At 42.8% G+C, this 15,324-nt stretch overlaps 1 protein-coding gene across 3 annotated transcripts; it reads right to left on the reverse strand.

Annotated features, from left to right (window-relative positions):
- Positions 1–205: 205 nt before the first annotated feature.
- On the reverse strand, positions 206–13,572 carry MISP3 (MISP family member 3). Of its 3 annotated transcripts, XM_025171369.2 has the most exons (5): positions 13,495–13,547; positions 11,996–12,085; positions 7,944–10,507; positions 5,717–5,799; positions 206–2,181 (listed from the first exon to the last, which is right to left on the reverse strand). In XM_025171369.2, the coding sequence occupies exons 3-5, from the start codon at positions 10,477–10,479 to the stop codon at positions 2,086–2,088; spliced, it is 2,715 nt and encodes a 904-aa protein (XP_025027137.2). In that variant the 5' UTR covers positions 10,480–10,507; positions 11,996–12,085; positions 13,495–13,547; the 3' UTR covers positions 206–2,085. The 3 variants fall into 3 exon arrangements, with proteins under 3 accessions (XP_025027137.2, XP_025027138.2, XP_007435608.2); XM_025171370.2 differs by lacking the exon at positions 11,996–12,085 and having other exon boundaries at positions 5,735–5,799; positions 13,495–13,572; XM_007435546.3 differs by lacking the exon at positions 11,996–12,085 and having other exon boundaries at positions 13,495–13,572.
- Between the last annotated feature and the right edge of the window lie 1,752 nt (positions 13,573–15,324).

The following is a 15,324-nucleotide window of genomic DNA, read 5'->3' on the forward strand; positions in this document are numbered from 1 at the left end:
GCATGATAGAAAAAAGGCTGGGAGGTTCATTATTATTATTAAAGATTACAATTGGTCATGATTTCTCAAAAACTAGAGAACAGGAGTGGCAGCTTTGAGGTTTAAGCATCCCAACTCCAACCAGTTTAATCCCATAGAGCATTCTCTCCAGCTTTTAGCTGGAACTACTCATTTCAGGCTGGAAAATGCTTTCTTCAGTTCTACATTGCAGAATGTCCTTTTATTTACTGAAACATTTACAGAATGCCAACTATCAAAGAGTGGTTTACAAAACATACAGATCATACAGTCATTAACAACCATTTTTCATTCATTTAAAAGCCTGAATAAAAAAAATGTTTTCAAAGGGAAGGAGTTTAGAAAGGAGTGCTTTTCAGAGTTTGGGAGTGGCTACTAAGCTGTTCTGATGCCAAGTAACTGTTACACAAGTGGCGCTAACAAAGGCAATGTTTCACACTGATTTTAAGGAATGGTAGGGTAAATACTTAGAAAACGCTTACAGCACTGGAGTTGGCACGGCTAGGAATAAATCTACTGGATGAAAGTATGGCTTTGGGTGGAAGTCATTCACTTTTTATTTAATCAAACACTGCCTCTAATATTCACATCCAGAAGGGCAGCAGAACTGAGCAAAAGGTGTGGCAAGGGAAGAATTTGATGGGTGTTGAGCCTGTGACCAAAACCCAATTTCTATGAGATCAGCTTGTAGATACTATTTCTAAACCACACCACCTGTTGCTTCCCAGAATGTGGTTTTATGAGTCAGACCAGTAAAATGACCTCAGCAAACCAAGCCTTTGTGGAGTACTCTCACTTCAGCCAGATAAAATAGGATCCTTCTCTGCCTTTCTAAGCTAGAGATGTTGACATAATCGTTCCTCTGTTGGCACAAAGCAGAAGCATAGCCTAGGCATAATAGTCAAGGCAGAGGACTCCTCTGCCAATTAGCTTTATTGTGCATTAAATGCCATGTTAATTCAATAAAATCCATTTACTTACAGAAGGAAATGTTATTATAGATTTATCCTTCTAAATAACAGTTAATTAAGCAGGTTCACTCTTTCCCTTAAATGCCTTTTAGCTCTGGGGGAAAATGACTGTCCTTTATTTTCTCAGTGACAAAAACTCAGACACTTCTTTTTAAAGGGCTACAGAACAAATGTTTCTGTGCATTTCTTAGAGACCAAGATTCTTGCAGCATTTATAAAAGCCAGCAATTTGGGGTTACTCCTATGCAAAACAATCTTTTTGTTTAGATAGACAGAATCCAGCACCTCCTGTAAAACAAGTAGCAGAGGGGAGGTCTGCAAAGATATATTTTCTTACGATTTCTCCCCTATGAATTGGAGTAATATAAACTGCTTAATCCATGTGCCATATGTTGAATATGAGAAACCTGGGGACAAAATCAATCACTGGTGATCTGATAACATTCCTTCCCTGAGGATATGCATCCAGAGATACAATCAACCCAGAGAGCCAACCATTTAACTGCCAGCCTCCAAAAGAGAAAGGTCCTCCTCAACCTTGTATACTGAGACATCCTCATGGTAGCCAGCCTTGCTTGGAGCGTACCTCCACCTCCATGGATCAGAAAAATCTGCATGTGGTAGGACCCTATGGATCAAAGCTATAAACTTTAGGAAAGAGCTATGAGTGGAAAGCAATTTAAAGGAGACATCAATGTCCATCCAGGTGTGCCTACATAAATATGAAACTAATATGAACTGCAGTGCTTTGGATTTGGAGCTTAATTGTATTTATTACTAAATTATACCCCATCTTTCTGCTTATATAAGCCCTTATATAAGACAGCTGGCAGTCTAACCCACAGTCTTTCCTTCTTGCTCCAGTTTAAATCTCAGGAGAAGGCAGCCAACCATGAACATCCTTTCTGCTCATAATCAAACTGATAATGCAGACAGGCTTTGGAACATTTCTGTCAGATCAAAAGGCTGAGTGGAAAGCGTGCATGATGGGCTCTAGAGAGATGCACTTATACTTGGCCAGGGGACTCTTTGAGAAGCCCCTGTGTGTCTTATGAATGGAGGTCAAATCGGTTGCCTCTTCAGGTTGTGGCAGCCCCTAATCCTGGCTCTCCTCACTGCCAATAGCTCCAGACTCCCAACGCTGGATTAAGGCATTCCTCTGGCGACGCAGGAGTCGAGGGCTTCTCTCCACCTGTGGGGTTGAATGGGGAGGGAGAAAAAAGGGGAAAGAGGAAACAAGGGTTTGTGAGATTCAAGAAACACATGAAAAAAGCAAGTATGTGAACTAAATCCAAGAAGGTTGCCATGGCTGGTTCTGAACAAAGAAAAACATGCAGCCACATTTTTGCTATTAAACTAATGTTTATTCTTCCCATCCCCCAAAGAAAACAATTTAGTTGCACTGTCAACATCAGTAGTTGCCTCTACTAGGCAATGATTTATGATCCTAGGAATATTCAGAAAGTAATTCATAAATGTATTAATTCATAAAACTGAATCATAGACCTAAAGCAGGCCCAATGTACCCTTTGTACACTTTATTGAAAATTAATCTTCTTCCTAATAAAGGGGGGGAAAATGTCCAAATCATGCCACCACAAATGCCACTGTGTTTTGGGAGTTGTGGTTTCTATTTGCCAGTTCACAAGTATGTGCAGAGCACATGGCTGGATTCAGTGGGTGCACATCACGGTAAATGTGTTCAGGGTTACTGCCTTAGCACTTGAAGAAAATCCAAACAGGATCTGCTTCTCCTTCTGATGCAAATGGGAGCAGAGTACAGTATATCATGCTTTCTCTTATCACACAAGAAAGATCACATGCTTTTAGTAAAAAGACTCAAGCAACAACAGGATACTAATTACATTCTTTAGATTGGGGCCAAGTTAGTTTGTTCCTTTACAGCAGTTAGACTCTCAAGCAAGCTTTCAGAAGTTGAGGCTGGCATGGTGATTGATTGATGTATGACAATCTGAGCCCCATTCAATTTTAAGCCACGTTGTACAGCAGTTATGGATTAAAGTTGCATCTTAATCTGCCAACGGACCATAGCTCAGTACTGCCTGACAAGGTCATGGGTCACCTGTTCTGGCAAAGCTACCTTGGCTTCTTGTACTTTTCTAAGCCAAATTTAAGGTGCACAGAGATTTGTTACCAGCTTGCCTCTGACCTCCCTGAAAGAACTGACTGTAGGGACTGACCCAGAGGGAGGCTCACTAAGAATTGACTAATTGTAAGGCTTTCTTGGTGACAGCACCAGCCCTGTGCAATTCCCTCCCTCTAGAAATTGTCTCCATCCCTGACTTGTTTTAAGAAGAGGTTAAAAACTTATTTTTAAACCCAAGCAAATCCTCCACTGCTCCAAATATGTTATTGAAAAATATTGCTTGGATTTTTTAGGGCTGGAACTGTACCGTCTAAAGGCTAGTGTGTTATTTCATTTAACTGTATTTCTAACAGCCCCAGTGTAAAAGACTGGTATTAACAGACCTGATGTTTTATGAGATCTGTCATTTTTGAATTGTATGGTTGTTCTTTTGTATTTTTATTGTGAATCTCTGTTGGCGTGACTGGAAGCAAGCAGGACAGAATATGTTAAATAAGTAAACAAATAAATAAGCTCCAAATTGGTCCAGCAGAGACACAACATATCATCTTGTCCTCCAGTGCTGGCACCAGCATGTTGGCCACTTAGGGCACTCCTAGGATCCTCTTCTAAGATTTGTGATGGGCTCTCCTCTCTGAGCAAGTAGGAAAGGGGAGAGGCCCAGGCAGGAAAAGGGGACGTAAAAAGGAAGTTCATGAGCAAGCCCCATAGAAGTCCCTTCAATCTTGTAACGGGCACATTGTTTCCTCTTGGTATTTCAGACATAAAAAACTGAAAGTCCACTGCTGTTGTTTTTATATTATATCAATAAATGACAAGAAGCAGACGCGTGTGAAATTCTTTCCAATATCTGCAGCCACATGAAAAGATTCCTAAGAATAACAGCGCTACTATTACAGTATTACGGTTTCCCTGTTGCGACTGAGGGCAAAGGAAACAAATGTAAATGCATTACAATGAGTCCATTGAAGTTTTGCAAAAAAAAAAAGGGGGGGGACGGGGCAATGAGATATGCAAAAGGAGGGAAACAGCATTTGTTTCCACTGTTTTAAATAGCAGCAAGGATTTTGTGTGCTGCAGAGATGCATGCAGGTCTGTTCTCTGAGAACAGTTTGCCCAAGAGATGATCTTGTACCTCTCTCTCTGCAAACAGTAGGAGAATGACAAAGTTGAGCCACTTATCTTTTGAATGATAAACTACAGCTATGAGTAGACACGGGTTAGGTACTGTGCCATTCTTGTCTCTTTGAAAGAGGCACACGCAACAGGAGTTGATTAGTGCAGATACACACATACGACTGAAGATCTGAATTTGGAGGAAAGGGTGAAATGTAGGACCCTCACTTGCCCACTCTTATTAAAGCATGTCCACTCATAGCTACAATCTGGCACACAAAAGGTAAGGAGTTCCATTTTCTCTGTCATCCTCTGTCTTCATTAACGCAAGCGTCAAGAGATAAATCCATTCAAGCTCCCTCCATACTAATCACACCATTCCATAAAATGGGACTTGGTTAACCAGGTAAACCATAGCCACCCCAAGCAAACCCCTCACATATTTCAAAGTAAATTTCAGAGTCCGATCTTTGCAAAGGAGCAGATTCTTAGCGAAGCTCCAATCCTGCAACTACTTCTATTGTATGTGATAAAGTTCTGGGTTATGGTGAAGGACCACGGGCAGATGATATCAACTGCAAAAGCAAGCCAAAGCTACTACAATAAATAGTGAGCAGGCCCCTACTGTTATTTTAAATAAATTATTCAGTAAACACAGAGCTTTGAACAGCAGCATAAGTTATAAGAACAACAAAGTTTCTCTTCTCCAAGGAATTTTGAATCTCAGTGTTAACAATGAGGAAGATAGCAAAGAGAAGGAACAAGTAGGAGGTAAAATAACAGAATGGTATTGTATCAATGGTATATAAATATTCTGTTCCTTCTCTTTGCTACTTTGCAATCAGATAGTTCCAGGTTCAATCCCCAGCATCTCCAAGTGCAGCCAGGAAAACTCTTGGTATAGAGTAAAGCAGCCTCCTCTTTCCCCCCTAATATTCCTAGGTGTATATTGAGTACAAAGCTCATCACCCCTGACCTGTAACAGCCCCTGTTACAGACTGTACATTGAGGAGGGGGCAGATTGAAAATGCAGAAAAGATCTAGGAACCTGAAATTTTACCTATACCAAGACAACCACCTATATTCCTGAGAGGAGAGCTAAGGGCAATACAAAATAACTGAGAGGACCCAGATGGAATATGTTGATCCATGATTAATGTCTCCTATAAGTTTCCCCCCTTTTTAACCTGCCTGTTACTACTTTAACTGCTTCAAGAATGATGGCTCCTAGTACTACCCTCATTAATGGATTTTTTTTTAATGAGATAAAGATGGTGAGAAAACATGGGAGAGTTTGGAAAAGAAATAAGAAAAAGTTATCTGGATGTTCTAAAAAAATCCATGAGTGAGACAGGAAGATTGTGCCCCTTCATTCTTGTAGGATTATAGTTCTATGCCACATACACATTTGGGAGTGCTAAGAGCTTGCTACATCTAGCTACGTTCTGTAACACACATGACATATCATAGCTATGAGGATAACTGTGGCTACCATGCTTATTACCTGATGGAGGCTATTCACCTGGACGTTTTCTGAAGTGCTTGGAGGCGGCCAAGTGACATCCAGCTTCTTGCAGGAAGGTCTCTCTGCAAAGAGGGAAAAAGGGAAGCAAGTCCAGCTTAGTAGCCACACAGTCCCATCAGCACAGCAATGCTTCTGTGATCATTCCCCCCAACTACCAGCTTGCAGCAACTTCTAGAGACATCCACCCATCATTATACCAAAATAACAATAATGATATTAACAACAACAACAAGTCACTTCAACAATGGCTGAGTGATGCTATGAAGATGCTACAAGTCACTAGTGGGGAAATTGAGCATATGCAGAACTATTTTTCTCATGTTTGAGTAACTGGTAACAGGAAAGGGCTTCAAATTCAGACAGTAGCTGGGTTCACACATTTATTTAAACTTGGTTTATTAAATAACTTACAACTGGCAGGATCCATACTTCATGTTAAAAATAAACTACAGATTACAAACCATGATGGCTGGGTTTGCATAATGTACTTAATCCCAAGCTTCATCATGGCTAGACATAACATATGAATGAGGACAGCATGGCCTGAGCACTGCCACAGACAGATGAGAAACGGGTCCTTCTTCCCCCTGGGTTTCTGCCCCATTTCCTCTATGAGTTCTGCATTTGTTCTACCTTTTGAGAATATACTCAGGGCCATAAAATTCACACCCAGCTTTCCCTTTCAGTCTCGCCTCTGTTAAAGTTCAATCCAGTGTTTGCTACAACACCCTAGAAACCTTTTACCACCCTCTAGATACACATGCCAAGTCTGCTGGATGCCAAGTTCTCATACCACATTTCACTCTGTATCAGCCCTGGGATAAACTGACAGTTGCAAGGTCAGCTGATGAAATTAAAGGGATTTTAACACAGGTTTTTCTGCCTTTGTCTAACATTCTTTTATCACTGCATCACATTAGCTGTCATGACAGGCACAGAACAAGAGGTGGGACATCCAGATAGCAGCTGTAGCTCATACAAGACACTTAACCCATAGGCATCAAGAAAGGGACACAAGGGAGAAGTGACAAAACATGTGTCACATCAGTCAAGGCATGGCTTCCAGAATTCCTTGCTGTTGGCCATGTTGACAGGGAGCTGAAGGCAAAACACTTGGGTGGACCAGATTGTCTGCTCCTGGTTTACTTTATATCATCAGCCCATTTTATCATGCTGAAACGAGTAGGAGTAAAACAAAACAGAATTCGATGGCATCAATATAGAATTCTACGACATCACAGCTGATCATATCATTAGGTTTTCTTCTTTCTTTCTTCAAGTTTGAACAAATGGCATAAGATTGATTGGTGTTAGCAATTCAGAATCCTTTCCCCAAACGTACTTTTGTCCTTAGGTTTCTGGGCATTTCTATTTTGCTTCTATTTTTTTTACATTCCTTTACCTTAGAGGAAGCAGGCCAAGCAGCTCTTTCAAGGTCATGCAGTGAGATGATAGTTGGCATGTGATTTGATTGACCAGATCAAGCCCTTTAACCACTTGACACTGAGCAAGCTAGTCTCAGAATGAACTAACCTCAGAAGAGGCCTGCAGCATGAGACCAAACACTCATAGGGATCTGCATCCTACATTTACCAATTTCCACATGCCTCTGGAAAGCACAGAAAGCCCATAAAAACATCACTGTTTCCCAGCTCATATATCGAGTTATACTGCTTCTAAAAAATGATGGATTTATCCATAAATTGATCTAATTCCCCTTATAGCCGTCTAGCCAACCTTCCCCAAATTATTGTTCTTTTACAAATGTATGGGGAATTCTGGGATATTTAATCCCACGCATCTCAAAGTCCTCAGGGTGGAGAAAACTGATCTAAGCTGTTGGCTGTTATAACAGTAGTGAATTCCATTATTTATTTATTCAATTAATTGTCTGTCCCTGAAGAACTTTCTTTTAGTTTTTTCTTATCCCTCCATTTCACCCAAATCCTTTTTGCTTTCATTTCATATTTTTTAATACAGCCTTGCCTAAGTTGGCATTCTCCAAATGTGCTACATACACTGGCTGGGATAAGGAGAGCTGTAGTCCATTTGAGTGACAATAGTTTGGGAAAAGCAGTCTGGGGAAAACTGAAGAAGAATGAAAAAGGACCACACGCTTGGCTTTGATTCTTAGAGTCAAAGCCAAGCCTGTGGTCCTTTTTACATTCCTCTCTTCACCCCACCCCTCCACCACTACAGTACTTACCTGGGGGGTAGGGAACTTCCTCAACTTGATCTGAGTCTTCTGCTGGCTGGCAAGGCAATGCTGAGCCATACAGGGCGTGCCTCTGCCTCCACAGCTCCCGTTCTCGTTCCTGGACCTCCTGAACCTCCTGCTCCAACAGAGACTGAGAGCTTTTGGCACGCAAGCAGAAGAAGGGGCTACCCAAGGAGGCTCTTTCTGGCATGTGCTGCTGTGGTTGTACTGGAACACCAGAATCCAGGACGATCACGTTGGGCATGCGATTGACCTCAGCAAAAGATGGTCCCCTTGCACCTTCCATAATGCTATTGTTGTTGCTGCTATATACCATCTTTCTGAAGTCTGGTATCTCAGGGCTGGAATGTTGCTCAAAGATCATCTTCTTCTCCTGAAGTTCTTGGGGTGTGCCACGGTCATAAGTGCCTCTCACCTTGCCCAGCTGCACAAGGTCCTCTTCACGCCGACACTCCCGCTGAATCTCCCGCTGCATCTGGACACCAGCCCACTGACGCTCCTTCTCCTTTGGCTTTATGCAGGATGTCATGCTTTGATTCAGGATAGGTTTGATGCACACTTCCACATATTCCTGGGTACCTCGAGAGCTGGCCAGGCCTCTCTCCCTCCGTAGAAGTTCTTCCCTTTCCAGGTGTACACGGATCTCTCGCTCAATTGGGGTCTCAGTAGTGTGAGAAGGGTTCTCAGGCTGATGGGTATTATTTCCCATCAAGTCTGTGGGGCAGTCTGATCCTTCATTCACAGAGTGCTCCTCAGCAGCAGGAGTTGGATCTGCTGGGCTCACCAGATTTCTGGTATTGGTGGAGTCTGCAGCATCAAGTCGTAATCGCTCTCTTGGTGTTGGATTGGAGCCAGAATACTCTGTAGCAATATCTGGATATGCGGCATTAGCTAAACCTTGAGAGTCTGCTCCATTCCTGGCACCTAGCAGATCTTCAGCACTGGCTAAAACCATTGCCTCTTGGGAATTAGTTGGATGAATTGTATTAGGTAGGCTTTGTGAGTCCGGAAATGCTTTGTCCAGTTTGTTGGGATCAGCCAGGTTCTCTGCTCCCTCTGGCTGGCTGGTATTTTCTCCAGACTCAGAGTCCCTGGTCTCTTCTTTTTGCCTCTCAGATTCCAGCACAGACTCTGCTCCAACCTCGCCCTGGGACTGATTATTGTTGCCGGCTCCTCTTGACTCATGAATAGCCAATCTTTCCCTGTCTTGCCTGTCACATACAGGAGCCAGGCCCTGGTGGGCAGGTCCACAGGAGTCATTGGTTGCCACAGGAGATTGTGCTGGCAGTTTCTGAGGAAGAGGGTCACAACCTGTACCTGATGCCCTCTGCTGGCAGCACGAGTCAACATCCAGCTGAGAGTCTGCTGATGCCAGAGAAGATGAATTTGGACTGCAGGAAGAATCTTGGGTGACTTGCTCCTCAGTTGTCTGGTAATTATCTTCTAAGGATTTCCTCAAAAACTGCCCATTGACATGACCCTGGTTGTCTTCTGAGGCTAAAAGTAACTGATGATTCTGCCCACTGGGCACTCTTACTTCATTACCTATCTCTGTAATTTCTTGGCAGCTTGGCTTTATTTGTTCATGAATATTGGTAGGATGAAATATTCCTTGAAGTTCAGCTGTCAAATCAAAATTGGAATGATTGGAGATAAAACACTCTCCCTCCCTAGTTTGGTTTTGAGAATTGGTCCCCAGAGGCAACAAGTTGACAGATTTAGGTGAACCCAGAGCTTCACTTTTTTCTTCACAGGCAGGAGTTTGTTTGGGGCTACTGGAAAGTTCTGGTTTCTCTGCTGAACCTGAATATGCATCAGGAGATTGGATAGAATGATCTACAGTGTCATCCTGTATCTTTTGGTCTGGTTGATTTGAGACATCATTGGATGTCTGTTGCTCTGAAGCAATATCTGAAGTAGCTCCATCAGGAACAAAAATATTTTTTTTAGCCTCTTGGACACATTCCAAAGGTATGCAATCATCAGCAGGTATAATGGGGGCCTTATCAGAGCAGTGATACAACCTGCTCTCTACCCCTTGGACCTCCTGTATGGAGATTCCATCTGAGTGCTTCAGCTCTGGAAAGACATTTAAAATATTGTCATGACACTTAAGGTGACTGCCAGTCTCTCCTTGTGCCAGCTGACGCAAAGTGTTTTCTTCTTTCTGCTGCTCTGAGGAGATATTTGGCATTTTGATCTGACTATCATCCTGCCCTTGGTAGACAGGTGCCATATTAATTCCTTGTGAAAGCAGGACTGGAGATGAGGAAGCCTTCTTCACAGGGGCATCCTTTTGTATTGGGTTGGATGATGCTTCTAGTGCATTTTTTTTGGCAATGAGACTGTTGGCATCTTCAAGTGGGGGTATCAAGGGATTATTGGGTTCAGTGGTTATGGAGACATCCTTGGCCATGTCCTTGCTTCCCACCATCTGCCTGAATTCATCCACTGCTGAGCTCTCCTGGTTGCTGTGCCCCACCCCAGTGTCAAGAAGGGACAGGAATAATGCTTCTGTGTTCATGCAGGAAATGGTTCTTTCTCCACCAGATCTAGAACAAAGGACATTCATCTCTTTAATGTGACTTTTCACTTTTCAGGGATTCCCCTCATCTTATGAGTTTCCAACTGGGCAAGCACATTAGTCAATCACAGCAAAAACAATAAAGGTTCTTGTGGCACATCAATGCCATACAATTTTATGGTTATACATACTTTCATGTGGATAATTTAGGTAATAACATATTTGTTAGACTTTCAGATGCTGTTATATTTCCTGATTTTAAGAAATAATGAGACAATGGCTCCCCCTCCTGACAATAAAAGAAAATAACGTTGAAGGGCAAAAGACAGTCAAATTTGCAAAAAGCTAGTGGGGAAACACCTGGGAACAGAATATGCGGCTGGCAGGGTGAGAACAAATATTTTCTGCATTCCCCTATATTTTGAATATCCCTTGGATCTTTATGCCCATATTATTGTATGTTTCTTTTAATATTTGCCTGTCCACATCAGTAGAGGTTGAATAAGAAAGACTCTTCTATCTTTGTTGTTCAGTCGTTAAGTCGTGTCCGACTCTTCGTGACCTCATGAACCATATTGCGCCAGGCCTTCCTGTCCTTCACTGCCTCCCTGAGTTTGCTCAGTTTCATGCTCATTGCTTCAGTGATGCTATCTAACCATCTCATCCTCTGCCGTCCTCTTCTCCTTTTGCCTTCAATCTTTCCCAGCATCAGGGTCTTTTCCAAAGAGTCCTCTCTTCGCATTAGGTGACCAAAGTATCTGAGCTTGAGCTTCATTATCAATCCTTCCAATGAGCAATCAGGATTGATTTCCTTTAAGATTGACTGGTTTGACCTCCTAGCAGTCCAGGGGACTCTCAAGAGTCTTCTCCAGCACCACAGTTCAAAGGCATCAATTCTTCAGCGCTCAGCCTTCTTTATGGTCCAGCTCTCACAGCCATACATTACTACTGGAAAAACCATAGCTTTGACTATGTGGATCTTTGTCGGCAAGGTGACGTCTCTGCTTTTTAATATGCTATCTAGGTTTGCCATAGCTTTCCTCCCAAGGAGCAAGCGTCTTTTAATTTCATGGCTGCAGTCTCCCCCCTAATTTTCAGTGATTGACCAGGGCTGCCCTTCAGAGTGATAAAAGTGGCAGTTCCTCTGAATCCCAAACTGGAGGGGATATCTGGCTGAGTACTGTAACTCTGTGTTGGTTAAAATTACAAATTTCTGTATAATAGTGGTGGTGGTTTTGGCGCCCCCTCCCCCACCAAAAGCCATCAATTAAGTAATTGCCACCAATTAGCTTTTAAAAGCACATGCTCCTTTTTCAGGTTCAATTCTGATGCAATTCATTCAGTGTTGATTCCAAGAATAGCAAAGAGCAGCAGCAGCTCCTCTCAAAGTATTTTCTGCTCCTTCCTTTGCTTCCCTATGCAGCTGACTGGAACTTTGCAGCAAAACATTAGGCCTATAGCTTGAATGAATCATTTTAAAAGGTTGTAGTTTTAATGAAAAGCCTCATATACTCACCCTGGCTCAGAAGAACAGCAAAAATCAGCATGGCCAGGTAGGTGGACATCTTTGGTTTCCCAGGAACCAGACCAATTTTTAACTTCCCTCCTGGTTAGAAACTGGGATTAGTGAACCATGTGGAGGGATTACATTTCCCTTGGATTTCAGAAGGCCGGTGGGTACCAACTTGTCTCCCCCTCTATCCCAATCTTTCTTCCCACATATACTTGGACACAAAAAGAAAACTTGCCCAGGAAACTGAATGGAAATTTTAGCTTCATCCAAAAGCGATCCATCATCTGACCCATTTTTGGAATATGTTGGCAAATATTAAACAAGCAATCTCTGGCAATTCTAGAATTGTGCATGAAACAAAATGCTCCCAAGAAAAGCAGATGTTCCAGCACTGATCAAGACTTGCCTTCTATAAAAACCGGCCACAGGTCAGAAGAGTGTTCTCCTAGTACTTGAAGAAATGCTCTTATACCATCTCTTTCCCTCTCTGTCTCTGGGAATTGAAAAAATGGTTTTGAAAGTTCCTTCTTCAGCCATCCTCAACAGGCATTTGGCTTATCTCCAGATCCTCGGAGCCCCACAAGTCACTTTAATTTATTATGCCCCTCCAGTTACTGGCTTTATGGATTTCAGGTAGCCAAGGGGCAGAGCAGATGCCTTGCATAGATAATCCAGTTTCACGTCTTTCCACTGATACAATTAAAAGCTTGCAGCCATATAATTAAGGAAGTTTTCCATCTGCCAGGATAGAGCATGGTTCGGTTTTGTGAAAAGCAGGTATAACAACATTTCTGTTCTTAACAGGCAGCAATGAGGTTCAGCTGTAGGAGCTGGGAAAGAGAAAGCTTGGTAGAGGGGAGTCGAAATCCTATTCTTAGGTGTTGCCAAAATTAGACGCTAAAGGTATTTCAATCCACAATAAAAAAAAGAAAAGTACTTTCCTATCCTTTAGTGACAAAGGCCTTTTGTCTGAGAGCAATGACTGTCAAAGAGAGGTGATCCACAACTGAATGCCTTTGATGCTGGACTTTCCCCTCAGCCAACAAGCTGTAAATCTGGGAATGGTGAATAGATAAAGGGGACAGTGGTTGGGGGAAGATGCAGCTCCATGTCATGCAATACCACACCTGAGCCAGTCTGGTTTAGTGGTTAAGGTGCTGGACTGGAAACTGGGAGACTGTGAGTTCTAGTTCTCCCCTAGACATGGAGTGTAACTTTGGGCGAGTCGCTCTTTCTCAGCCCAACCCTTCTCCCAGAGTGGTTGTTGTGGGGAAAATAAGGAGGGAGCCTGGATTATACAAAATAAAGGCAGGCTATACATCTAATCAATAAGTATGTCCTTAATCAGTCTCTTTCTCTCACTCCTTCTTCCTATTATTCTCAGGAGGATTACACAATGCATAATTGCTTGCTTAGCAACCACCCTTTCCTTCTTCCTCCCTTCTTCCCTGCAGCAATGGCCAGCAGTGGTGTCTTAGAGGCCCAGCTGGGACTCATCTTACCTGTCTCTGATGCTCTCGATCCTGCCTGGCCAGATTCCTAGACCCCTACTCAGTCCCAGCCAGCCAGTGCTTCGTGCTGAGCGCTTAGTGCCTCCCAGTGTTTTATGCTCAGCCACTCAGCCAATTACATGCCCGAGGCTAATCTGCTGGCAAGACTCACTCAGCCGAGCCTCCGTATAACTACGAAAAGAATTACCAAGAAAATGTATAACCCTGAGGCCCAAAACGCAGGTGCGCAACCAAGCACAGGCAGCTGGCCACAGTGTTAAATATCAGCCTTATGAAAGAACATGTTTAGGCTTCTTTAAAAAGCCAAGGTGGACTCCTGCCTGTCAAAAGTCCTTTGCTAGGAGATGAATGGAGCTTCCATGTACAGAAATAGTATAGCTCTTAATACTAAGCAAATGCTGCATTCACAAGGGGGAACCATTGCCTCCCTGTTCTGCTTGTGAATTTCGGGGAGGCAACTGTCTGGTCGCTGTTGGAACTGGGTGGCTAAATTAGTGGGCCTGTGCTCTCACCCAGCAAAGTATTTGTTTTTGGGGTAGGGTTGTATTTGTTCACAAGCTATATATTTGAGAAGAATGACACTTTCTGCAGATTAGAATTCCTGGATGATTTTCTTACAGAAACAGGAAGAGGAAAAAAATGGAGTTTTCAGTGCAAAGTAGTTCTTTATTTTCTAGTTGTATCATCATTCCTGTTCTGTCCCTTCACAAATGAGATTCCTGCTCTTTGCCCACAGCATTCCCAGTGGGAGATGCTATGCCCAAATAAATTGGGAATCCCATCTAAAACCTTACTGACCCATGATGTGAAGATGATGGATGGAAAAACTGTCCCCACCTTCCACAATAACTGGATTTGGGATCATCCTTATAGACCAAAGATAAGGCCACAGCTTTCTATTTTCTTATTTATGTATCAATAGAAGAGAATATTTATGTATAAAATGTGCTATTTGCTTTCCATCACAACCTAACTGTCAAAAGAGTCCACAGGGATCATTTCAGAGGGAGGTACTGAAATGTATATCATAAATGCACATTGAGACATCATGATTCAAACCCACAACTTGCATACTTATATCAAACATTAGGACGCAAGTAGGTAAGGGTGGAGTTTGTGTCACGATGTTTTGACGCTATCTTGGCTTGCTCAGATGTCTATAGGGATTGTAGTCCAATGACATCTGGAAGGCCACAAGTCTACCACCACAGATATCAGGTCAGTCCCAACTGGATGTTACCTGCAGTGCTTTCATTAGCAAGCATTCCCAAGCATCTCCCTCTCTCCACTGAATTATTTTACTGTCAGTCAAATATAGCATCAACGCTGTTAGCATAGATCAGGTGAGCTAAAAACAGCTATGCTCCTGGCTTGAGAAAAATGCAGAACAGAAGAAGACTGGAAGAAAAATGCTGAGCCACAAGAGATTTGTATGCTTAAATGGGCTTGGGGGCAAACCATGAGGCAGGGGACATTGTCAAGCCCAGGTCATAAATCTGAACTGGGGACAGTCCCATGCTGATAATCATGGCAGGGAAGTGGGAATAAATACCAAGAATTAAAGGTCAGCCGACAAACCTGCTACCCCCAAGAAGCTCCATTCAGTGATTTAAGAGCTAAACCACAATTCTTCTGTATCTTGCAAAGCATCCTGAGATGCCTCTATTGGATCATGGAGGCTGCTTCACAACTTGTTGCTTAAAGCAACTGCTTGGATTAGTTGTGCCCTGGGATGGTCCTTTCCCCAGTGTATGGAGGTGGTGACAGAAAGGCTGAAAGAGAGAGAAAAGAAAGATCAAGTTCTGTTGTTTGGTGGGATTA

This window comes from Python bivittatus, unplaced genomic scaffold (assembly GCF_059951505.1).
Source record: "Python bivittatus isolate LINGU-HERP-01145 unplaced genomic scaffold, Pbiv_v1 ctg000220_np1212, whole genome shotgun sequence".
NCBI lineage: Eukaryota > Metazoa > Chordata > Lepidosauria > Squamata > Pythonidae > Python > Python bivittatus.

Bases quoted from the DNA above. Each gene is read 5' to 3' on its own strand.
- MISP3 (XM_007435546.3), bottom strand. From the start codon at position 10,479: ATGAACACAGAAGCATTATTCCTGTCCCTTCTTGACACTGGGGTGGGG. The intron at 5,800-7,943 runs GTAAGTACTGTA...CCCTCTTTGCAG, and splicing joins GGAAGTTCCCTACCCCCCAG to AGAGACCTTCCTGCAAGAAG. The intron at 2,182-5,716 runs GTAATAAGCATG...TCAACCCCACAG, and splicing joins AGGTGAATAGCCTCCATCAG to GTGGAGAGAAGCCCTCGACT.